The sequence below is a fragment of the Heteronotia binoei genome, chromosome 5 (genome assembly GCF_032191835.1).
Source record: "Heteronotia binoei isolate CCM8104 ecotype False Entrance Well chromosome 5, APGP_CSIRO_Hbin_v1, whole genome shotgun sequence".
Lineage (NCBI taxonomy): Eukaryota > Metazoa > Chordata > Lepidosauria > Squamata > Gekkonidae > Heteronotia > Heteronotia binoei.
This window is the reverse complement of record NC_083227.1, coordinates 139,914,585-139,940,732: the sequence shown is the minus strand read 5'-3', so window position 1 is coordinate 139,940,732 and position 26,148 is coordinate 139,914,585. Positions and strand designations below refer to the sequence as shown.

Genomic DNA, 26,148 nt, shown 5'->3' with positions numbered 1-26,148 from the left:
GCCTGGAAGCGCCCTAGGCAGCTGCCTACCTGGCCTACTGGGATGCACCAGCCCTGCCATCGTATTTTTTTCCAGACCAGGTCTCATTTCTAGCCTTATATAAAGTGATAAGAAGTGTAGAGTGCAAAGAAGTGTAAATAATGCAGAAGTGCCCCAGATCACTTTACATAGCATGTAATTCACACACAGGTAAACAGGATCCAGAAGTCTACTACTATATCTGATTTTCAAAAGTTTTTATTATTATTTTGAATGAATATCATATCCCAATTGAAATGAAAATATGTCAAGGAACAGTTGTTTCAGAATAAACATTGAATATTTTTAATATAAATTTATGTTTGTTGAAAATATCTATGATATACAAAGGCCAAAGCCCTAAAAAGCATTTTAGGCACACAGACCTGCCCATGAGGAGCAGGGTAGTAGTTTTCCTCCCATTTGTCTAAAAACAGTCCCAAATATTTAATTCCAAAGCTCTGCTGAAACTTCACTACTTTTAAAAAACCAGCTATTGCAGCAAAGTGGTGCTGATCATGTCCAAGGAGAACTGAGGTGAACCTCTTTCTTTAAACTTGTAGGAAACATGCTGGAGGAATTTGAAGAGACTCTAAATTGGGAGTGGAGGGAGGAATTTTTGATAGCAGGACTTGCAGTCATGGACTCCATTCAACAAAGTCCCTTTACTCTAGTGCAAGTGCTGTCTCTATACCAAAGTTGCCAAAGGAAGTTTTTGCTCTATGTGTTGAGCTCCACAACAGAAGCAAAAATTACACCTTCACTGACCCATGCAGGCAAGTCTACAGCGGTAGCAGTGAGTCAAAAATGGGAAAGAGCCTTAGGGTTATGGTTAACTATACAGGATCATGATTTTTGGAATGTCTGCAGGCTGTTATCAAAAAATAAAAAATAAAAAGCACTGGAAATCTATGCTATTACAGGTAGTTTTTGTCCATTCACACATTATGCATCACGGAAATTAGTTTAACAAAATGTAATATAATTCAGTTCTATCATTAAAACTCTGGTTTAAAGGGACTTAAAAAACTGTAATCAAGAAGTCCTCCAGTGTAAATGGGCAGTTTTCTGGTCGATTCAATGCAATTTTTCAGGCATGAGACTCCATTTTAAAATCTCACACTACTCATTTAAAATATTGTACAATACATATTGTTAAGAGGCCCTGGACTTCAGGCACTGAGTGTAAGCCATAAATATATATACAAACAATTGTAATATTATTGAACTACATACCTAGTATGTAATTCCATATAGGCAGAGATGGGACTAGATTAAAGGGTCTGGATATACAGGCATGTGTTAACTTTTATGGCTTTATACAATTACAGGCAACCCAGGGAAAATTAGTTTATGGAACACTGAAAGGAAAGAAAAAAGTTATAGATACAACCTAATTTTATTGTTTTAAAAATAAATATGAGCCTCGAAGAGGCAAAACATCATTTTCAGATGCAAACAGCTGCATCCAGTGGATATACTTAGAACTACATATGAAAGAAAATAATTTTTCAAACAAAACTAGACTGCCACCATCTATGTCAAATGTTGATTGGAAGAAAAATCATTCCATTTCTTCTAAAACTTCCATTCAGGAAAAATCATTTATGTAGCATTCTGTTTCATATCTTCTTAAAAGAATCTTGATGTTTTCACATCATGGCATGTTTTTGTAGCAACCCGTACCAAAATCCCCAGTTGAGTGCTTTCGCTCAGGAGATCTCTGACAATATTTAAACTCTGAACAGATTTCACCTTTTGCATATGTGTACAGAAGAACAAAGTCACTGCATCAATCTATAGCTTATAAAAAATGTGGGTGTCAAACCTCTCATGGGCAAACATACATTCTGTCCTTCTATATAGTTCCGTCTAGCTGGCGGAGATCCCATAATGGGGTATACAGTATCTACATTCAGAAAAACGAATGTACTGAAGTGTTTTAATAAATAAGTTCATAATTATAGGACAAAGCATTTCCATTATACCTTTCCAGAGGAAAATTAAAGGAAATGTATTGGTACTTTTCAGTTGCATACAGTGTAGTTTCATCAGAAAGATGTTGTTTTAAGAATTACTGAATTTTCTTCTTCATCATTTGTCTTCCTTTTGGTTTTGGATGTATTTCTATATTTAATTCTGCAAATAAAATATATTTAATTCTGTAAATAAAATATAATAATAATAATAATATAATACTTTTTATTTGTATCCCGCCCTCCCCGCCAGGGCAGGCTCACAACGTACGAATTTTATATAATAAAATAATTGTTTAAGACATCCCAAATCCTTGAAAATATGGAGGTTAACTTTGTATGCATTTTCCTCCCCAGTCACAGAAATAAGTAGCTCATTGTTCACTCAATGAACAGAGCCATCAACCAAGTTCCAAACATAAAACCAAAACTCTGGCTTTAGCAAGATTTAAAAAGCATCAAAACAAATAAACTATGTGCATTTACACAACATTATATCCTTCCCATTATTCCTCAAAAATTAAACTATTAATTTATGATTCTCCCCAACTATTCCTCATAAAACTTTCTTTAACTAGTCAAGAATTCCTTAAGCAGCACTATTTGTGGTAGGAACATTCATGCCAGTTCATGCAAATATCTGTCATTATCTTATTTGGTTCCAATCTTTTTGGCTCCAATTGTGGCCCACACCAAGACTGACTAGAAGCTTGAAATCTTCCTCCCACTATGCCACAAATCACACAACCTTACCCTTTAACCCTAAGCATCTGCTGAATTGTATCTGGAAGAGGTGTGCCATAGCTTTCCGGGAGAAAAAGGGTCAGGATTCCTGTTAAGACTGTTAAACTCCCCATTAAGATGTAGGGAAGAAATCGATCATAGGCACCTAGTAGAATGCACAAGACAGAAATAACAGTAATATTGAAATTATTTTTAAGATACTAAAATGAAGATTCTTGTGCCCATTTCATCAGAAGTAGTGAAGTGAATTCTCAGTAAGCAAGATTTTTTTAAAAATACACACAGAGAAGAAAATCAAAATTGTGAGCCAATAACTTTAAAGTGAAGTTTTGGGTAGCACAGAGTTGCTCAGAAGCTTATCACGGGCTCTTCAGTAAGAACAGTAGTAATGATGGACAAGCTTCCCTATAAAACAACTTGCATACTTGGGGTGCAATCTTCAGCAGTTATCATTTTAATTCCATATCAGAAATTTGGGAAGGGCATGATTATTATGTTCATTAAATATCAGTATTAACATTGTATCAGAAAGCTGTGCCAGCAAAAATGTCTGCTTTTATTAATATTAAAAAAACTACTAATACTTCTAGAATTGGGTGAAAATAATTTATGATGCCTTCCCAAATTTAAAAATGAAATTCAAACATAACTTTTGAAGTGTCTGTGGAAAGCAGGAGTGGGAAGAGTGAGGAAAAATGCACCAGCTGGTCAGCAGCACATCTGCAGAAAAGCAGAATGGTCTACCAACCCAATTCTGAATATTTCTGATATTTTTGTTGTTGTTGTTCAGTTGCACAGTCAAGTCAGACTCTTTGTGACCCCATGGACCAAGTCACGCCAGGCAATCAGGAACTAGGAAGTATCAGGACTCAGGAGTGTCTTTCATGGTACAGGATATTGCCAATAGAATACTGGAAATACGGCCATTTTGTTGGGTCAACAACATCGAATTGCACCCTCCTATTATGTTCCCTCTACAAATCTTTGCGTATGAGTAGAACATAAAGAAGTTCTCCTGTATAACAAAAATGTGGGTATTAGTGTATGCGGTATGTGTTTTTTGGATAACAGGGCATTAGTACTGGGTTGGTAGAACATAAGAATGTTGGTAACTTACCAAGATATACAAAGTAAGGCGAGAGGATGCTGCCGAATCTGGAGGCCATTGAACTGGCACCCACTCCCATGTTTCTCACTACTGTTGGGTAGAGCTCGGCAGTGTAGACGTAAACTATTGAGAAGGAGGCTGTGATTCCAAACTTTCCAATCATCACCAGGATAATGGATACCACATGGAGGTCTATAATGGAGAAGCACTGTATTGTCAGCATAAAGCAACAAGGGTACATGTAATGCACCAAGTTTTGGACTATGGCAGTCAGGACCAGACAACTGAATAGCCAGGTCATTAAGGAAGAGATTGAATAAAAAGGGAGCCAAAATGCAACCCTGTTTGACACCCTTATTGGCAGCAATCTTCGATGTTAAGTTGCCTGCTAATGAGCATTTGATCTGGCAGGTGGTAGAAGTGTGTAATCTCTTCATAAGCATAAAGAGTCTTTTATCCACGTTTAGTTTATCTAGCTTAATCCAGAGGAGGTCCCTGTCAACTGAGTCAAATGCGCAAATCTAAAAAAGCAACAAATAATTTCTGGTTATTATGCACAGTGTACTTGTTGATTAGATGGGATAGGGTAATGCAGTGGTCTGAAGTGGTCTTTCCTTTGCAGAAGCCCAGCTGTTCAGGGCCTAGAATTTTTTCCTGCAACATCCAGAGATTGAGCTTGACTAATAGATGTTTGGAGTAAAGCTTGCCAATGAGGGAGAGTAGGCTAATCGGCCTGTAATTGGCAGGGTTAGCGTGATCACCTTTTTTGTATAGCAGGACCACTATTGCATTCAACTATGCCAAGGGAATTATGCCAGTTCGATCTACAATTGTAAACAGAGATGCAAGGGGCGCCCATCAGTCTGGGTCTAATGTTAAGATTTCAGAGGAAATGGCATCTGGGCCAGGAGCCTTTCCTAATTTCAGTTGTGTAATTAATTCTTTTATTTCCTCTGGAGGGACAGGAGGCCAGTCAGGTAAATCGGCTAGAGGAAAATCAGATGGTTCAGCACAAGTTAGATCTTGATGGAACAGAACTGAGAAGTGCTGAAACCAAACATAAGAGGAAATGGCAGACGTAGATGGGTCATCGGCCTGGAATGCTCCTGAGACTATGGCCCAGAACTGATTAGAATTTTTTAAGGTAGTAGCATGGTATAGCTCTTCCCATTGAGTTTTAATATAATTGTGTCTCTTTTTTGTGATAAGGTGGTGCAACTGAGTCTTAAGTACAAAGTATTGTGATGGCAAGGTCAGGCCTTTGGCCTTTGAATTGCGATATTGGTTGTAAACTTTACGCAGAAGAGTTTTTGTTTCTTTACATTCTCTGTCGAACCATCGGTGTGTAGAATTTACTAGAATAGTTGCACCTCTGCTTGGGCACCCTGAACTGACACTCAGTGATACAAGATGTTAAAGAATTGTAAGTTGATACAGATACATTAGGGTCCGATGCGCATATTAAAGAGGATCTGTATTCTACAGCGGGATCAGATCTGAAGAGGTGTTGGATTTTCCAAACTGTGCGATCGTTCCATGGAATTCTGGGCAATAAGTCAGTCTTGTAAGGTTGCAAGGACAAGTTGCAGGAGGGATAAATGTGAGGACCAATTCGAAGAGTCAAAATGAGGGGAAAATGGTCACTAATAATCTCCCAATGTAAAAATCTCCCAATGTAAAATCTTTGACATAAGGTTTCAATAAAGGAGAGATTAAAAAGTAATCAATTACGCTACAGCCCCTCAGGGAGACAAAAGTGAATTCTCCTGAATTTGGGTAGCCAATCAAACCGTTTAACCAAATTCTGTTGTACTGCATACAGAATTTGGTAAGACAGATGCCTGCTGAATTTAGAAGGCTATCCTTGGAGTATCTTGGATAGGAGAAAATGGGTGGAAGGGTGTCGTCTTGGTTAAAATCAAGGGCTTTAAAAAATATGCTACAGTCCTTCCCTACCCTAGCATTAAAGTCGCCCACTAGAATTATTTCTATAGTTGGAAATTTTCTCTCTAATTCCTCCATGAGTGTGGCCAAGTGTTCCCAATATTGCAAAAGAGTTAGCTTATCTAGAAAGGGTGGTACATATACATTCACAATAATTAAAGAGAATTTTTTTGAGGAGAAGCTTGATGACCTGCACCATAGAGATGTTTGCCTGTAGAGTGATGTGTTCCAAGGCCAAATGTGAGGAGACAAGTATAGACAATCCTGCTTGAAAACGACCCCTTGTATTACTCCTGAAGGCTGGGAGGAAGAGAAGGATGTTAACATCTTGAGAAGGATGTTAACAAGATGGCACGCTTAAAGCAGGGGTCCCCAACCCCCGGGCCATAGACCGGTCCCGGTTTGTGGCCTGTTAACAACCGTGCCGTGAGTTGTATAATTATTTCATTATATATTACAATGCAGTAATAATAAAAATAATAATAAGACATTGGATTTATATCCTGGCCTCCACTCAGAATTTCAGTCTCACAGTGGCTCACAATCTCCTTTACTCCCTGCCCCCCACAACAGACACTCTGTGAGATGGGTGGGGTTGAGAGAGCTCTGACAGAAGTCGTACTTTCAAGGACAGCTCTGTGAGAGCTATGGCTGACCTAAGGCCATTTCAGCAGCTGCATATGGAGGAGTCGGGAATCAAACCCCGTTCTCCCAGATAAGAATCCGCACACTTAACCACCACACCAAACTAATAGAAATAAAATGCACAATTGTATACTCTCTCCCCCCCGCTCCCCTGATCCATGGAAAAATTGTCTTCCACAAAACCAGTCCCTGGTGCTAAAAAGGTTGGGGACCGCTGGCTTACAGGGTCTCTATTTTCAAGCCGGCTTTTTCTGTGAACTTCATCTACAGAAACAATGTAAAACTTAGCTTCAAATACAATGGACTTACGTGGAGGCACCAACTGAATGAAGAGAAGAACACATCCTCCCAGGAACAGGACTCCTGCCATTGAATACCGCCGGGGCAGATTTCGGAGAAGCAGCCAAGATATAGTGTATGCTGGGACTTCAATTACTGCTGAGAGGAAGCAATTGATATAGATGTCTCCATGCAAGTTAGGAGTGTCCAAAGAAAGGCCAAAGTAGCCTATGGAAATGACCATCCTGTAAGAGAGAGCCGCTTTGTAATGAAGGTGTTTCATTGGACTAAAACCATGTAGACAACAAGTATTCAGCAACCAGGAAGAAGCTTTGCCTCTGCTCTTGTTTTTTGTATTTAAGCGTAAACCTAACTATATCCATTCAGATCACAAAATTAGTTCCAAGACTTTAACATACGAAGGAGTGGATAAGTGATCTCTCCCCTTTTCTCCTGAACTGAAAGTAATATTTTCTTTGCATAGATCTGTAGAAGGTGGGACCTGATACTTCACATAAAGCTTTACTCAGCTTTCATGCTGAACTTCAGGTGAATTACAAAATAGAAAACAATGCAACAAAAAAGTGTAAAATATATAAACAAAGAATAATTGTCTGTATTACAGAAGTAGAAGACAATGGAATAACAAGATAATGTTTCAGTAAACAGTGTAATAGTCCATGAACCTGTCCCCTTTATAAAAGCATACATCTAAACTGCTCAATTACACTACAGCCTTATTTCCTTTATAAAATTGTCATCCTGAACAATTCTGTTTTACACAGCCTGCAGAATGAAAGGAGAGTGGAAATCTTCCTGACCCCCTCAAGCAGGCTATTCCTTAAGGAGGAGGCTATCAATAGAATGTAACTGGCATGGGGAATATACTTACATTTCCAGCTGAACCCCATGAAATGTGGGAACAACAATATCCTTCAAGACCTTGCCCTTCCAAACCAACACTCTCTCTATATATTGTCAGGATTTGCTCCCTCCACCTCTTTTGAGGAAGATTAAGTTCATGAAGCACGTTATTGTATATATGGATCTCTGCATACATTCTCCAGCTCACTCGCTTCTCTTAGTACATAGCAGAGAAGAGAGACATGTGCCAGTTTCTCAGCAATAGGAACAGATTGCTATCCTTCTCAAGTATCTATTCAACCAGTTCTTAGAAGACTATCAAGATTACCACTTCAAACTGCAGGTGGGGGAACTGAATACTTGAATGCTTTTGCGTTTATCAATCTCCCAACATTTATAAAAATCACAGATCAATGAAAAGAGTAGGATTCAACCTTCTCCCTAATATGCAAATGAGTTCCTGCTGAGCTTTTTCTATTTAAAAAAAGCCCTGGAAAAAGTTATTTATATGGATGATAATTCAGCACAAAAAGAAAAAACTCTCATTTGGTATACTCTAGCATCAGATGTCTCATGTAAAGCTGTAAAGAGCCAGTTTGGTGTAGTGATTAAGTGTGCAAACTCTTATCTGAGAGAACCGGGTTTAATTCCCCAGTCCTCCACTTGCCGCTGTTGGAATGGCCTTGGGTCAGCCATAGCTGTCCTTGAAAGGGCAGCTTCTGTGAGAGTTTTGTCAGCCCCACCCACCTCACAGGGTGTCTATTGTGGGGAAAGAAGACAAAGGAGATTGTAAACTGCTCTGAGACTGTGATTCAGAGAGAAGGGTGGGGTATAAATCTGCGGTTTTCTCTTCTTATTACATGGCTTTAAACCAGATAATATGGAGAGACAAAATACGTAGGCAGCTTAAAGTCCTAGTTTATGGTAACGAAACAAAGCCTCATTTATTAGAATACCAGCATTCAGACAACACAAAAGCTGTTGTACTAGTTTCTTATAACTCAGTGCAGATGTAAAAACAGGTTGCTTACCTGTAACTGATGATCTTCGAGTGGTCATCTGTGCAGTCACACCATTGGGATTAGGCGCCAGCGCCGATATCGATCGGTAAACTTGAAAGCTGCGGATTTCCATGCCCAGACCTCAGTGCACATGCCCAGAAGCCCCACTGCACATGCCCACCGAGGCAGGAGCGGACATCCCGCCAGTTCCTTCTGACCGCTGCATGATCTCAAACAAATGAACCAGCAGCAGAGGGGAAGGAGGGCGGGGAGTATGACTGCACAGACGACCACTCGAAGATCATCAGTTACAGGTAAGCAACCTGTTTATCTTCCTCGTGGTCTCTGTGCAGCACACCATTGGGAAATTAGCAAGCTGCAAAAGCCTACCTGGGGAAGGGTGCAACGGTCCATCAGCAGGTAAGAGACTGTAGAACAGCATGACCCACCGACATATACTGACGTAAACGCAAGTCCAGCGCATAGTGCTTTACAAAGGTATGCGGGGAGGACCAGGTGGCAGCCTTGCAAATGTCCTGGAGTGGAATGCCCTTCATGAAGGCCACGGATGTAGCCATGGCCTGAGTAGAATGGGCCCAGATAGGACCTGGGAGAGGCCTCTTGCCCAACAGATAACAAAGTCTTATGGTCTCATTCAGCCATTTAGAAAGTCTCTGGGACGAGATTCGTTGCCCCAAAGATGTGGGAGCATAGGAAACAAAAAGCCTGGAATCCTTTCGAGAAGGACTCGACCGATGAAGGTAAAAGGATAATGCTTGTTTAACATTCAAGAAATGCAATCTCCGTTCAGACTCATTGGCTGGATTTGGAAAATACACAGGCAGATAAATTTCAGCATTTAGGTGAAAGGTGGAACTCACCTTGGGAAGGAAGGTGATGTCTGGACAAAGCGAGACACCTTCATCGGTGAAGCTATAAGCTCACCCATCCTTCATGCAGATGTAATCACCACCAGGAAGGCAGTCTTCCACGATAAGAGTTGGAAGGAGCAAGTCGCCATGGGCTCGAAAGGCTTCCCAGAGAGCATGTGAAGAACCAAGGAGAAGTCCCATGCCGGGGCAGGTTGCCTGGTAGGAGGATACAGCCCAGTAAGGCCCTTGAGAAATTTCTTTGTATCAGGATGGGTAAAGACAGAGTGTCCATCAATCTGAGAGTGGCTGGCCGAGATGGCCGCCAGATACACTCGTAGGGACGAGACAGATAAACCCTTGTCCAACAGAGAGAAAAGAAAGTCGACTATGGTGGATAAGCCTGCCGAAGGTGGATTGAGGGAAAGAGCGGTAGCGAACTGAACAAATCTCAACCATTTATAGGCGTACGACTTGCGAGTGGACGGCTTCCTGCTGTTCAGGAGGATATATTGAGCCTGACTCACTGCAGACGCCATGCTGTTAATTTCAGATCGTGATGTACTACCCGACCCTGGTGGGTAAGGAGGAGATCCGTGGCTGGTGGAAGCTGACGGAAGATTCCCCTGAACAGGCAAAAGATCGGGGAGAACCAATGTTGTCTGGGCCACCAAGGAGTGATGAGGATCCCCCTCGGTCGCTCCCGTGATATTTTCTGCACCACTCTAGTGATTAAGGGAATGGGGGGGGACAGGTAAACGTGACACTGATGCCATGGAAAAAGAAGACCGTCTCCCATGTACAGGGGGTCCACCCCTCCCCTGCAGCAGAAAAGTTGACATTGCTGTGAGTGGCGAACATGTCTATCTCCGGGGTTCAACAGTCCAGGAAGATGGGCTGTAGGAATTCCCAGTTGAGTTCCCATTCGTGGAAGGATGCTCCCCCTCGACTTAGGAGGTCTGCATGTACATTTTGGTCCCCAGGAAGGTGTGTCACCACCAACGTGGAGCCCATTGCTTTGCAATTCTCCCATATGCAATTCTCCCATATGTTCAGAGCTAGTAGATACGGTTTCCGAGAGACTGTGCCCCCCCTGTCTGTTGATATAGGACATAGCAGTCATGTTGTCCATCAGAATGACCACCGACCTGTTCATAATCAATGGCTGAAAAGAGTGGATGGCATAGTGAATCGCCAACAGTTCTAAAAAGTTTATGTGGTGATGCGCATGGTGCTCGGGCCACTTATCCCCCACACAGAGGCCATTCATGTGTGCTCCCCAGCCCCATAGGGATGAGTTGGTGGTTACGGTGATTGATGGGGACGGCTTGTGGAAAGGGCTCCTTCCAGGAGATGATGACGTTGTTGCCACCAAGTGAGGGATGTGAGTACATCCGGAGGAATGGTCATCTGACGGGTTGGGGGATCGAGATTGCACCTGAAGTGTCTGAGGAACCACAGTTGCAAAATCCTCATATGGAATCTGGCAAAAACAAGTACCGAGGTAGTGGCCGCCATGAGGCCCAGGAGATATTGGATCTGACGTGATGTGACGGTAGGGTTGTGTAGAAAAACTTGGACCAGAGATATTATATCATCTGCTTGCTTTGGTGGTAGGAAGGCCTTGCAGGAACGAGTATCTAGTATAGCTTCTATGAACTGTACCCTCTGGGAGGGTTGCAGATGGATTTTTTCTTGTTGATTCGCAGTCCCAGCTCTTGTAAAAGAATGAACGTGATGGAGATGTGTTGCAAGAGGCGAGATTTGGACTCCGCAACTAGTAGCCAATCGTCTATGTACGGGAATAGTGTGATAACCTGCAGTCTCAAATGGGCTGTGATGACCACCATCGTCTTTGTGAAGACTCTGAGGGCCATAAAGATTCCGAATGGTAGGGCTCGGTATTGGTAATGGGCTGTTCCAATGGTGTTTCCTGTGGGATGGGTGGATGCTGATGTGAAAGTAAGCGTCCTGTAAATCCAGTGTGGCCATCCAATCCCCGCGATTGAGGAGAGGAAGAATGTTGGGTAGTGAGGTCATTCTGAATTTGTGGTAAGTGATGAACAGGTTCAGGGCCCAAAGGTCCATGATTGGCTGAAGACCTCTGTCCTGCTTTGGAACTGTGAAATAGCGGGAGTAGAACCCGAGGCCCAGTTGGTTCGAGGGCACCTGTTCTATGGCTTGTTTGAGGAGGAGTGCCTGAACTTCTTCCTGAAGTGCGAGGGAAGGAGTGGTGGAGATGAAGGTCAGAGTGGGTGGACTTTGAATAAATTCGATTGCATAACCCTGATGAATTATAGACAGGACCCATTGATCTGAAGTTATTTTGGACCATGCCTGGATGAATGGGAAAGGCAGGTGTGGTCCGAATAAAGCGGGTAGAAAGGGGGGGCAGGGAGGGAAGAGCAGTCAAAGCCTCTGTTTAGGCTGTCTAGGGCCCTTCTGGTGCGATGACTGGGAGGATGTAGGAGAATATTTGGATTTTGAACCAAAGGTTGATTTGGAGAAAGGTGCTGCACCTTTGGGATGCCATGGTTGTTCCATAGGTGGTTTTGAGTATGGCTTCTTATTCCATGGTTTGGTCCACAGGTGTTTGCTCTGGGGGTGTGACGAAGAAGGGACTCCCAGGTTTCTAGAGGTTCTAATACTTTTATCCATTTCTTGCAGAATGGAGTCAGTGTTAGAACTAAAGTGGCCATTGCCATCAAAAGGTAAGTCTTCTACATAAGCCTGTGTGTCAGACTGGAGAGCCATAGATCGAAGCCAAGAGTGTCGTCTCAGGGTAATGGCTGTAGTTAAAGTCTTAGCACATATGTTGCCAGAATGCTTAGATGAGTTCAGCTGTTGTTTGGCTAGGGTCATACCTTCACTTTGGATCTTCTTGACTGCAGACCTACTCTGTTCTGGGAGATCTAGTAATATGGTGGATAGTTGCTTCCAAACGGCATATTGGTAGTGTCCCATGCAGGCTGAATAATTGGCAATTTTGATACCCAGTGTCCCAACAGAATAAAATCGCCATCCCAAGTTATCCAGTTTCTTCCCCTCCTTGTCGGGGGGGGGGGGGGCGGGGGGGCGGGGAGTGCATCTTCCTCGCTTTTGATGATGAAGAGACCACCACAGAGTTGAGTTTGGGGTGGGAGAAGAGAAAGTCTGCACTGGATTCTTGAATATGGTACATGTGATCCAATCTGCGGGAGGAGATAGGAGTAGAAGCAGGCTTTTCCCAAGAGGTTTTTGTAGTGTGGAGCATAACAGTTGTCAGAGGCAGAGCTACTGCTGTGGAGGTGTCCATTTGTACAATGTCAGAGACGATGTCGGTAATGATGGGTTGTGGTTGAACCATAGGTAGGGATAGTGATTGTGCCATGCGTTTGACCAGGTTTCCATATGATTTTAAATCCTCTGAAGGGGAAATGGGTTGTTCCTCTGCCACTTTCTGAGAGGGAGAAGGTTCTTCTGGAGAGGAAAATGTCTCTGGATCCTCAGGTATTGACCTCCCTCCGATCTCGGGGAGCCATCAGCAGAGTCAGAATGATCTGAAAGGTGCGGCGTCGGTACCGAAATGGGTTCCAGTGTTGTATTCTTGGGAACAGGCTCAATAGGCGTTTGACACACAGAATCTCTATATTGTCGATTCAAGTCAGTGTCGGGTGGTCTGGAGAGTGACGCAGATGGACCCCATCTTGATGGTCTGTAAGAGGTTCAGGATCAACAGGAGGCTTCCGAATATTGGTTCCAGTCCATTGGACGTGGAGAGAGCCAAGGAAAGGCCGAGTGCATTGGGTATGCCCCGTATAAGTAGTGCCACTGACGTTGATCCCATGGGATCGGTGGTGGCGGAAGGCGAGACGGAGAGTCGACCCTGGCTCTATATCTTGGAGATCGGCTCAGTGGAGATCGATCCCTCTGTGATTCCTTCAATCTGCCTCGAGGTGAAGGGCTTCGGGATCGAGGCATCTTAGCAGCTATCTGCGATGGATCAGAGGGACTACCTTCGACACCGGAGCGCTGCGTAAGATCGATGTCACTGTCGGAATCCGAAGAAATGATGAGCTGTGTGGACATCGAGGCGAGCATCGGAGGGCTTAGCCGATGGCCCGGTGAAGCGAAGAGTTTCAGTGGAGGAATGATCAGTGCCTTCGGGTCCGATGGTGATTTCGGAGAGGATGGAGAAACAGTTTTGCTCCTGTGTTTCAGCTTTTCAGTTTTCTTCTTCTTCTCCGAGTGAGACCCCTTATCCTCTTTGTGCTTCTTAGCAGGCGTGGAGGATTCAACCTGGGAGCCGAGCCTGCCTGTTTATGAGGGCGATCAGTGTCGGAAGGGGAACGATCAGTATCGACCGTTATCGAAGCCGCTGATCCGGTAGTCGGGATTGGTCGGCTCGAGCGTGACTTGTCAATGCTGACGAAGACATTCTTCGCGGGGACAGTGCCTGTTCCACCAGGGCCGCTGCGAGGCGAGCTGATCTGTTTTTCTTGGTCTGCTTGGAGAATTTGGCACAGTGCGTGCACGAACCAGTCCTGTGAAGTTCCCCAAGGCAAAGTAGGCACAGTGCGTGACTGTCAAGTGGGGCGATTTTACTCCCGCACTTGGTACACCTTTTAAAAAATCCCCAGTGTCTTTCCATACAAATGGGGAGGGAGGGGGGGGGGGAAAGAGTTCTTTCCTCTCCGCTCTTCCACGGGAAGTGGAGACGTTCCCGGAAAAAGGAAAAATAATATATAATTTACCGTCCTAGAAGAAATAAACAGAGTTGTAGAGAATAGCTAGCAGAAGTGAAAGTTCACCGACCAAAGTGAAGAGTGATCGACTGATCTGAGCAGCGGTCAGAAGAGAACTGGCGGGATGCCCACTCCCGCCTCGGTGGGCATGTGCAGCGGGGCTTCTGGGCATGCGCACTGAGGCGTGGGCGTGGAAATCCGCAGCTTTCAAGTTTACCGATTGAGATCGGCACTGGCACCTAATCCCAATGGTGTGATGCACAGAGACCACAAAGAAGATCAAACCCTTCCAATGGTAGTAATTGTTTTTGCCCCTCCCTCCTCCTCTCTTAATTCCCTGCCATTTGTAATTCAAGCTGACCACCGTGTGATGCTGAGATCCAAGGCCATTAGCCCCTTGAAAACTAACAAGATTTCCAGGGTATGAGCTTCCGAGAGTCAAAGCTCCCTTCATCACACCATGAAAACCAGGACTCAAATCCTGCTTTTCTAACACGGCTGCCCACCTGAAATTATCCCCACAGTATGATATTATCCCTCTAGTGTCAAACCAGTTTGTAACCAGGATTAGAAGCCATGAATTAAAGCCCTCAAATTTTAGTCTGCAGTGAGAAGAATTCTGCTGGCACAAATTTTTATTCCAACAAAAGTGCTCCACTACATCTAAGTCATTCCATTTCCCACTTGGAGTCTTAAGTGGTGTAGACAGTTATCATAAAATCTTATCAGGTACTGGTTTGTTAAACTTCTAGGCCATGAAAATGTAAAACTTAAATATGGATCGCCAACAAAAACTCTAGGAACAGTAAGAGATTGTAATTTGGATTATGAAGTCTCTGGGGACAGAGATATTTTCTTATGCTGTGTAATTTGGATTATGAAGTCTCTGGGGACAGAGATATTTTCTTATGCTGCTCGGTAAGTACCATACACAGCTGTAGCACAGTAATAATGATCTACTAAAAACCATTTTATCAATCTGAGACCTCCAGTCTTCAGAGATGCAATTGCTGGGCTTTAGCTTATTCAGGTGAATTCTTGGAGCATGTTTAATGTTTGCTTACCATAGGATCACAGACATGATAGTGATAGATCTTATATTTGGGGTCCTCACTAGGTCCAAAACGCTGTATGATTGTTGGTTGTGGGAATTCAAATCTTGCAGCTAGAGAGACAGATATATGTGTATGAAAACCAATGTATTTCTATTGAAATAAAATGACAATAAAGTCACAGGGCAAATGACAGGAAATCTCAACAACAGGTCTGATGGGCAGGGATTTTAAAATTTAAAATGTTTATATAATTAATGTAGCATGTAACATACAAAGCAGCCATTTTAAATCTGAATGATGGTTCCAGGAAATGAGGCTACATAATTAGAGTGAACTGAGGGACACACATTCTCCAATCCCTGTGAATAGATACTGTTTCCACAGCAGCATTGAGAGAGGTTTTTTCTGTTCCTTCTACCAATTCCCTCTTATTTTCCATGAGGTTCCAGTTACAGATTACATAGGTCCTATTTTTGAGGTGCACATGTGTGTAACTATATCCCATTGATTTTCAGCAGATTTCTGACACTGCTACTTTATCTAGGTTCCCTGGAGAGGCAGCATGTAAGTTTTCTAGATAAATATTTTCTTAAAATACTTGGCACTCTTGGCTTTTAGAATATTATAAACATTATTCTTCTATATATTTTGCTTCCCTTTACAGTCCATTTTTACATGATATTTTTGTCATTATACCAACTATTTGACTGTCTTTTCTTGTTCATGCCTATCTTCTAACCTGAGGCATAAAACATTCAGATCATCCAGCCACCCTGAAAGGATGTTATCTGGACATCTCTAGATTCCGATTAGCTTTCCTCTTCAAATCAGTCTAAAAGTTGTTCAGGAATGTTAGATTTTACATAGTTTGGCTCCACGGTGATGCAACATAAATACCAGCAATCTCATGACGGCCCTGGTGTCACATTAAGGCCACAGTTTTTCTCACTTTCACAAGTTGAATCAGATCATTGATCTATTAAGGTCACTAATGTCTTCTCAGAATGTCAGTAGCTCTCCAAGGTCTCAGGCAGAGGTCTCTCACATCTCCTATTATTACCGTATTATTATTTAGGTGGAGTTGCCAGTGACTGAGCCTGAGACCTTCTGCATGCCAAACAGATGCTGTACCACTGTGTCACAGTCAAGCCTCCAAGGCTCACTCGCTGCCCATTATCAAATAATGTTGGGGGGGGGGGGGCGCAGTCTGAATAAATATTTTCAGTAAATTGCCCTGCTACAAAAAGCTGCAAATCCAAGGGTTTGTTGCTTTTTTTTTTTTTGAAACAGCAGACTGGTATCAGAATGCTTTTGCAAGCTATGCTTCAAACTATGTTTTTGCAGCCTACACCAAGAATCCAGAGCGTGCATACACAAGAGGCAGCGGCAAGGTAAGCTGGCCTGCCTTTGAAACTGACCCGGAAGCTCCAGCTGATCCAGAATGTGCTTGTGTGAGTCCTAAAGTGAATGTCACAGATGGCACATACACAACCTGTGCTGTGCCAGCTACATTCAGCTAGAGGGCTTTATCAAGAGCTTTCAGATATAGAGTCAGTCTCTGAATTACACTCCCACAGTTTTTCTCACTTTCACAAATTGGCAACAGCTAGTGCCAGCTATATTGACTTCCAGTGGAGCTCCAAGTCAAAGTTCAAGGTTCTGGTGCTGACCTTTAAGGCCTTAAGCGGGCACAGGAACTAACGTATCTGCAGGACTGTCTTATCCGAAGATATGCTCCCAAGATAGCAACCTGCTGGTGATCCCTGGTCCCAAAGATGTCCAGCTGTCCTCAACCAGGGCCAGGGACTTTTCAGTCCTGGCGGATCTCTCTGCTGAATACCACCAGGGCCCTGCAGGATCTTATGCAATTCAACAGGGCCTATAAGGCAGAGATGTTCTGCCAGGCTTTTGGTTGATGACAGCAATGGTTTCCACTCTGGCTGGCACCCTCTCCTCCTCCCCAGGTTGCTCTGTTCCCTGCTCCCCCATCTGCAAGGTGGCTGCAGTCTGAAATAGAAAGTTGGAAGAAATTTTATCATCTGACCCTTTAGAAATTTAGTATTACTACTGGTTTGTGTGTGATTTTATGTTTTTATTCTTCTTATGAAATGATATACATCACCCAGAGCCCTGTACCCGCAGGGGTTGGGCGACACATAAATTTAACATAATAAATTAGTGATAAAGTATAATTTCCCAAGCACAGTCAGCTGCTTTATAAAATCCTAAGCCTGACAGTTGCCACATCAAGATACAGTACGGACAGCCTTCCTTCAACTACTTGGGTTCCAACAGATTTATGTAAGGGGGTTGGCACACTTTAGGACAGAGATAGGAGGCCAAGGAAGAGCAGATTAAGTAGGGGAAAAAGCAGCAGATTCAGTCGAGTGCACATTTACCTCTATTGGATCAAATATGACATCTGGGGCTTGAATACCATTCTTTTTTGCAGCCTTCAGAATTATGGCTTCTGCCTCCTGAATCCTTCCTTGTGAGAGCAGCCACCGAGGGGATTCTGGAATGAACCTGCAACAGGTTTCAACAGAACTTGCACACAATGGTTTCACCACAACAGCCGGGGCTTTCAGACTTCCACTTCGACAACAAAGACTTTGTAACTTTGATAACAAAACACTCTTAATACTGCCCTTGCCTTCTTGCCATGCTAGAGGCTGGAGCAAACTCTGCTGTGACTAACAAGGGCTGCAGGGGGGAACCACTAATTGGCAATGCATGCATGGAACTAAAACAGGAAAGGTGTGAATCACAATTTTACTGTGTTAATTATTAAGTATAAAAGAGAATGCATTGTGAATGAGAGGTAGCCATGTTGATATGTGGCAGCTAAAATAAGAATCGTGTGTTGCGGCACCTGGTATCCACAGCATAAGCTTCCCTGAGCAAGAGCCCACTTCATCAGAGAGGGGAAGTGCTACATTGAGCTGGCAGAGAGATTTGTACCCAACACACAAACAGCAGAAGAGGATTAAATGCACTATTCAGATTCATCCTGCTTTGCCAGTTCATTAACAGCTGGGAATGGTCCAAACTAACTCTGAGTGGTTTATTTATTCTTTTGACTGCATCTCATTTTTACCTGTACTGTGGAATGTTATGTAGTACATGTTGTCCTACAAAATTGAGTCTTTTGGCTTCTCTTTGCAACAGCTCTTTTCTGTGCCAGTGGAATGTAACACTTCATGAATCAAAGTATGCTGTAGGTTAGGAAACCTTATGCCAAAAATAGCTTTGTTAGTCTTAAAGGTGTCACAAGATTCTTCTGTTATTTCATCAAAGGATCATGAGGCAGTAATAACAGTGCACTGAAGTGTAGACTAAAACAGGTTAATACAGCAACAATATAGACCTGGGTTTTTATGATAGCTGTAACAGGATCACAATCAAGTTTATTTATTTAATTTATATCCCGCTCTCCCCGCCAAGGCAGGCTCAGGGCGGCTAACAATATGAGGGTCAGCAAAAGCATGCCCAACCATTTACACAGTAAATATAAGCAGTAGTAAATATAAAAAAGCTAAAACATTAAAACATTTAAAACATCTGGTGCTAATTCAACGTATCCGAACAACAAGATATTAGTAGTGGTAATCAGACTGTTTGATTTTTAAACTTCTGGAGGTCCCAGACAAGCCACTGGTGGTGTTTCTGAGCCCAATCCACTGCTGTAGATGTCATTATAAAAAGTATGATGGAAGAGTGCCGTTTTGCAGGCCCTGCGGAACTGTGTGAGCTCTCGCAGGGCCCTCAGCTCCTCCGGCAACTCATTCCACCAGCTAGGAGCAGCGATGGAAAAGGTCCTGGCTCTTATTGACGCAAGCCTAGCTTCTTTGATGCTGGGGACCATCAACCGGTTTTGGGTTCCAGACCGAAGTGCTCGCTGGGGCACATATGGGGAAAGGCGGTCCCTAAGGTATGCAAGACCTGGCCATATAGGGCTTTAAAGATGATAACCAGCACCTTGAAGCGAATCCAGTACACTATCGGTAGCCAGTGCAGTGCTTTCAGCACAGGCCAAATGTGCTCCCGTAAAGGAACTCCCATTAACAACTTGGCTGCAGCATTCTGCACCAGCTGGAGTCGCTGGATTTGGTACAAGGGCAGCCCCATGTAGAGGGCATTGCAGTAATCTAATCTTGAGGTGACCGTAGCATGGATCACAGTAGCTAAGTCGTCACTATCAAGAAAGGGAACCAACTGCCTTACCATCCGCAGATGGTAGAAAGCTGACCTGGCAGTGGCAGCTACTAGGGCCTCCATTGTTAAGGAGGCATCCAAGAGCACTCCTAAGCTTTTAACCTTAGGCGCCGGCATAAGCTGCGCCCCATTGAAGGTCGGTAAATGGACCTCCAGTCCCAGACTGCAGCAACTTAGATACAAGACCTCCGTCTTCGTTGGATTTCATTTCAGTCCACTCAGCCTGTCTCCCCTTCTCAAACCCAGGTCTCAGTCACTCAAGCCAGGTCCATAATTTGCTCCTGCAAGTATTCTCGGACAGAGATCTTATTATTAATAGACCTGGCGTTGTACAGCACCAATAATGGAGGCAGATGCTTTAACTTGGTCCCACTGCTTGCAGCCATTGGGATGGGACGCAGGCTGGAAGAAGGTTGAGCATTCATGCATCTCGGCCTCCTTCCCTTATACAAACGCCTGTTCCCACCACTACACTTTCCCTTCCCCAGGAGCACCGGGATCCCCAGCTCAGTAATCTCACATCAGTTGCCTTCGTAGAAGCCTCAGACCAATCAAGATGGAGCACTGAGTAACCACACTATTACATCAACCGTTCAATGCCTGGAATACTCCAACTTGGTAATATAATATTGCACTAATTTTGTTTTTCCTATTTCCCACTAAGTCTGATTAGATTCCCAATTTATTTCTACCCACAAAATTAATATAACACCCTACCCAATGCTAATTCTCCCTCTTAATTTAGTACTGTAAAAAATTAATAAATTAAATCTAATTAATCAGCAGTTCAATCAAATTAATTTAGTGTCTAAAAATTCTCAACATGTAATTAGACCGAATACTAACCCACTAAATCAATTACTAAAACCCTCCCAACAGCCAATTAATAAATAAGTCAATCAGTATTAACAAAAATTCAATTAATTTCAAATTAGTAAATACATATAATTAATTTAGTATCAATTTCATTCCAATTAGTTAAATTTATCTCTAATCAGGCTCAGTGAGTTCCCTTACTAACTAACTAACTATCTATCTATCTATCTATCTATCTATCTATCTATCTATCTATCTATCTATCTATCTATATATCTATCTATCTATCTATCTATCGGTAAAATTCAGCAGCAATTAGCAGCAGTTTGTGGAATTCAGAGTCCGGCGTTTGGAGCCGAATTTATGGAGTTGATGGATAAATAAGATAAAATGAAAGTCAAGATTTTTAAATAATGGATGGAGTAAAGTGCCATGTGCAGTCTAAGTCCTGGAGTGTCATTAAAGTGTCGAGGGCAAGTTCTCAATTGCTCAGTAAACGATAAGCAGCTAGAAGAAAAGCAGCTCCTCCAGTTATCCCAGCTGCGGCTCAAGGAATGAGATGTCACGTCTTCTTTTTGCTTCCGTTTTATTTGTACTCGTAGCACTCTGCCAGCAGCCTGTTGGTGCTTCACCTGCAGGCCAGCAGCAACACAGGGACCCCCAGGAGAGCAGAAACTCTCCCAGTGTTTCCCCGGCTGCACCGCCAGCGTCCGCGATGTCAACGGCGCCGAGATGTTCCGGGGCCGAGGCTGGGGTTGTGCCCCTGGCTGTTATAATGCCATCTTTGGTACCATTGGTTCAATTTCCTGTGGCTCTCGTCGGGTATAGAGCGGGGAAAATTTTGCATTTTTGGCAGCTCTAACACCCAAGCTCCTGTGCTCCGCCATCTTGTTCTCCAGCAATATCTTACACATCTCTTCACACTCAAAAACTATTTTGGGAGCCTAAGTTGGGAGCCTGAGGGCCTAATCGGCAGTTACGATTTAGGCAACGGCAGCTGCACCATGATATCAGCTTCTAAATGATGTGCATATGTTCAGTGATGGCAATGGGATGAAATCTCATGAGATAAGCAGACGTGTGTGTGCACATGAGTGGGTATCATGACCATTGTAAGTACAGGTGTGTATTGATACCCTTGCACCATATACTGCATTGTAAACATGGTACAGAAAGGCCCCTTCCCTTCTGCGCATATGCTATTTTCTACTTGCCAGTTGTATGCATTTGCTTATTAATCCAATAAACCAGTACTACTGTATGAAATAATTAAATAGCTTCTTTGCTAATGATTGAATACAAATAAAAATTAAATTTACTACAAGCATACATGTAAGATGGCTGTTTTATGCCTTGTGTTAATTGTCACCAGTGCTACAGTAGCACAATATTTCTGTGCCAGGTAACCCCAAACCAGATTCATATATTTTTCTTTGTTCTAAGTTTTGGGTAACTGCAAGTTGACTTACTTCCAAATTTGGAAACAGAAAAAAAAGAAAGATTGACAAGACAAAAAAAAAAGTACTTTATTTATTAGATTTCTATTCTGCCCTTTCCTGAAGGCTCAGGGTGGATTACAACAATAAAATGACTGCATCTAAAAATACATAAGATAATAAAATCAGACACTCGTCATTCATAAATAATCAATACAATTTAGGGAAGTGGATGAGTTTCAGGAGGGCCAACAGAACAAGACCAGAAGAAAGTTTCCCTGAACAAGACTGACTCACAAGCCTTCTCAGAAGCTCGGAAGGTCCTGCAGGGCTTGAACCTCACCTAACAAGGCATTCCACCTGGAGGGGGCCAAGATGGAAAAGGCCCTTGTCCTGGTGGTAGCCAAGTGGACCTGTCAGGGGCATGGCACCATCAACAAGTTGTGTGATGATGAGTATAGCATTTGAAGGGGATTACAGTGAGAGAACCACTACCTCAGATATGATGGTCCCAGACTGTTTAGGGCTTTAAACACCAGCACTTTGAACTTGATTTGGAAATAGATAAGTAGCCAATGTAGCTGCTGCAGCACAGGATGAATATGTCCATTGCAGGTTACACCAGCCAACAATCTGGTGGCTGCATTCTGAATTACCTGAAGCAGCTTCAAGGAGCAGCCCTGTGTAGAGTGAATGACAGTAATCTAAGTGAAAAGTGTCCATGGCATGGATCACTGTGGCAAAGTTGGAGCAAGACAGGCAGGGAACTAATTGGCAGGTTTGCTGTAGATGGTAAAAGAAGGTCTGTTCAATGTTGGACACTTGTTTCTTACATGAGAGTGAAGTATCCAACCATACCCTCAGATTCCTGATGGAGCCCAACAGTGTAAGCAGAACCCCATCAAGAATCAGGAGTTGTATGCTGCCAACAGCTCTGTGCCAACTCGGCCATATAACCTGTCTTGGAAGAATTTAGCTTCAGTCAGTTTTCTGTCAACCAGCCCACCACAGTGTCCAGACAATGGGATAGTTCAGAGAGAGCAGACTCCAGCTTATCACCAAGCAGGAGACAGAGCTGGGTGTCTTTTTGTGTACGTGAACGTATGAACATATGAAACTGCCTTATACTGAATCAGACCCTCAGTCTGTCAAAGTCAGTATTGTCTACTCAGACTGGCAGTGGCTCTTCAGGGTCTCAAGATGAGATTTTTCACACCAATTTGCCTGGATCCTTTTTAGTTGGAGCGGCCAGGGATTGAACCTGGGACCTTCTGCTTACCAAGCAGATTCTCTACCACTGAGTCACCATCCCTCCCCGGATTGTACTCCACCCCACAATCCCTGATAAGATCAGACAAAGGGTGCATATAGATGCTAAACAATATTGGCAACAATATCACACCTTGAGGAATGCCACAAATGTGGCATACTAGGGGAACTCCAGCCACTGACAACAACCTCCGTTAGATGTCCCCATAAGAATGAGGAAAACCACTGAAGCATGGTACCCTGTATTCCCAGGGAGGTGAGGTGGTCAATCAGTATCAGCTGTTGACCAACCATGGTTCAATTGCCATTGAAGATCATCAGCTAACTCAGCCACTGCCCTCTCAATTACTTTCCCCAGAAATGGCAAATTTGAGACTTGGCAGCAATTGGCCAGCTCTGTCCTGTCCAAAGAAGGCTTCTTCAAAATCACTCAAACTAGGGCCTCCTTTAAAAAGCTGGGAAAGTGGCCCTGAAAGAGAGAGAGAGAAATTCACAATCTCTCAGGGAGCCTCCTAACACATCACAGCAAGATTCACATCACAGCAAGGGATCTAAGGTGCAGATTGTTAGCTTGACTGCCACCAGGATCCTATCCATAGCCATCAGGGAGAGCTGGCAGAAGAAGTCTGAGAGACAACCTGTATAAGTTACAGAAGCCCCTGGCACATTATCTATACAAATTGGTGATCTCCCGGTGGAGTTTCAAGATTTTGTCTGCAAAGTGTCAAGGCAATTCCCTATCATTTTGGGATTCCACATTACCAGAAATCAAGGACTGTTGTTCTAAACTGCACAGGACACAAACTAGCAGATGCGATGGAGGCAGAAAAATAAGATCATTTTGTCGCTTTCACCATCACCTTATAGGCCTTCACTTGGACACTATAGTGTGTTCTTGTCATTTTGTCCTGGGTTTGTTGCCAGATTTACTCAAGCTGTCGAAGCAACCTTTTCATATCTCTCAGCTCCAAAGTATACCATGGCGCTAAGAGAGAGTGAGGACATAGAGGGTGTTGAAGAGCGATGGCATCAATGGCATTCCAATGACTGACAAACCAGTCCTCAGTCTGAGCATCAAGTGAATTGCCATTTTCTTCATTTTCTTGAAAATCAAGCCTTTTAGCTATTTTGAGGGAGCACCATGTGTGTTTGCAACTAAAGTTATCCCTATCAGTAATGTAATAATAACTTCTCAAGTTCTTGAAATACCATTCTAATCTTCATTAACAGTACAATTCTATGCAGAGTTAATCTGGTCTAAATCAATACCAGGAGCAAGGATGGAGCAATTCTGCATAAGATTGTACCATAAGACAAGCAGTTTCCCGCTCAATTGAAGGGCATTAGCAGGTATTAGGGTTTTGTTTTTTTTTTTGGGGGGGGGGGTACAATGTGAACATCTTTATTGTAAAGTACACTCACCACCACAGTGGAACATACAGCAGCCCTGGTAAAGTAAGAGTCAGAAGCAGAGTCCGCCAGTCTCTGAAGAAGTAAGCACACAGTGGCAGCAACATGTAGCCAAATGCATAAAATATGCAAACGCCTAATGTGCAATATATAATGCGGACTGATTTGCCAAGAATTTCTGCGCCTGTTCAAAACAAGGAATAAGTTCATTAGAATTCAGACAAAATGCTCCCCAGTTAGATATTTCCCTTAGAAAAAAAATGTGAAACTACCTCTATAAGAAGAGACATAAAAATATTATGGCATTGTATAAATGATGTGCCTATAGTTATATATTTGACCCTTTTGGCAAAATTAGTATTTATACCTGCAGCAATGGGTGAAGATGTAATGACTGGGCCCCAAGTTCTTTGCCAGCATGATTTCAGAATGCTAAAAAAAAAAAAAAAATCTGCTCTCTTTGTGACAATATTTCCATACTGTAGTAAGTCTACAATATTTGGAAAGGAACACCACACATTAGCATAGCTAAACATTTAGATTTCATCCTCGACCTGCCAGATGACATTGGGTCCTTCTATTATTTGTATTACTTTGCACAATAATAAATCAATCATCTATCATTTGGCATTTTTTCCTTTGTGTTCTGTTAACAATAACAATAACATTAAGATGATCACATACCAAGCACAAATGCAGCCACGTAATTAGAGATCTGTCCCATTCCAACAATAAGAAAAAGTGCTGAAAACATCTCCCAGCTTGTTGAGAAGACCTGGAGGAAGCCAAAGCCAGTTTGGATTCCCATTGTTGCAAACAACACATTCTTCCTACCAAACCTACCATGCGACAAAAACAGAAGGAAAAGAATAACATCAAAGATCAGTTAAACAGAGCATTATAAAAAAATTAAAAGGATTAAAGGACAATTAATACATGCTCTTCTGATGTCAGACAAAGTAACATTTGGAGAATCATCCCCATCTGAAATATTTTAAACCTCCACAGCAGTAAAATGTTCTCACTGAAGGTTCAATTGCATTCTAATGAGAGAGGGAATTAATGTCTGCAAATTCGTTCAGGTCTCTTTATTTTCTAACACGTTCCTTCTTTACTGTGGCCTACAGGAAATGTGCCCTCTGGGGCAGTGGGGGAGTAAAGACAGGACAGATCTATTTCTTCTCCCCTTTTCCTTGTACATTTCTCATCAAATGTGGATTATAACTGGAGAGACACAGGCTTAAGACTTCTACTTAGCAATGAAACTCACTGGATTAACTTAAGCCAGTGACTCTAACCTAACTGAAGGTTAGTGGGAAGTGGAATGATGTGCCACTTTGAGAGTCAAATACAACAAACTATCTGAATACAATTTATCAATTCCGTTCTGACTCAGGGTTAAATGTCATGTATAAAAAGGTAGACGTATCTACTATATACTTTACTTGTCTGAGAGTAGTCCAGATATAAAAGATCCAACCAATACGCCCACAAAAAACAAAGAGGTAGTTAAAGGTGTTTTCCAGTCATTGTCGCACACAAGATCCCACTGGAAAAGAAAGAAAAGCATTAGCATTATTAACTTACACATATGATTAATTTTTATAAAACAACCAAACAATAACCTATAAAAATAGTATCGGAATGTAAATGTGGAAAATTTTAGGAATAATGAAAGAACCAAAATTCTGTTGTAGATATTTTCCCTTCAATAACAAAACCAACCATTCACAGTATGCCCTTACAAAATGGGAAACCTAGATTATATGGAGCGC

At 42.7% G+C, this 26,148-nt stretch overlaps 1 protein-coding gene across 1 annotated transcript in view; it reads right to left on the bottom strand.

Annotated features, from left to right (window-relative positions):
* Positions 1-219: 219 nt before the first annotated feature.
* Positions 220-26,148, bottom strand: part of LOC132572912 (organic cation/carnitine transporter 2-like) — a 75,860-nt gene continuing 49,931 nt past the window's right edge. Inside the window, exons 2-10 of the mRNA XM_060240500.1 lie at positions 25,819-25,922; positions 25,058-25,212; positions 24,386-24,557; positions 17,627-17,753; positions 15,237-15,337; positions 6,745-6,959; positions 3,856-4,038; positions 2,748-2,883; positions 220-2,157 (exon numbers count right to left, since the gene is read on the bottom strand). Of these exons, the coding sequence (XP_060096483.1) occupies positions 2,070-2,157; positions 2,748-2,883; positions 3,856-4,038; positions 6,745-6,959; positions 15,237-15,337; positions 17,627-17,753; positions 24,386-24,557; positions 25,058-25,212; positions 25,819-25,922 (1,281 nt within the window). The 3' untranslated portion in view covers positions 220-2,069. The remainder of the gene's footprint in view (positions 2,158-2,747; positions 2,884-3,855; positions 4,039-6,744; positions 6,960-15,236; positions 15,338-17,626; positions 17,754-24,385; positions 24,558-25,057; positions 25,213-25,818; positions 25,923-26,148) is intronic.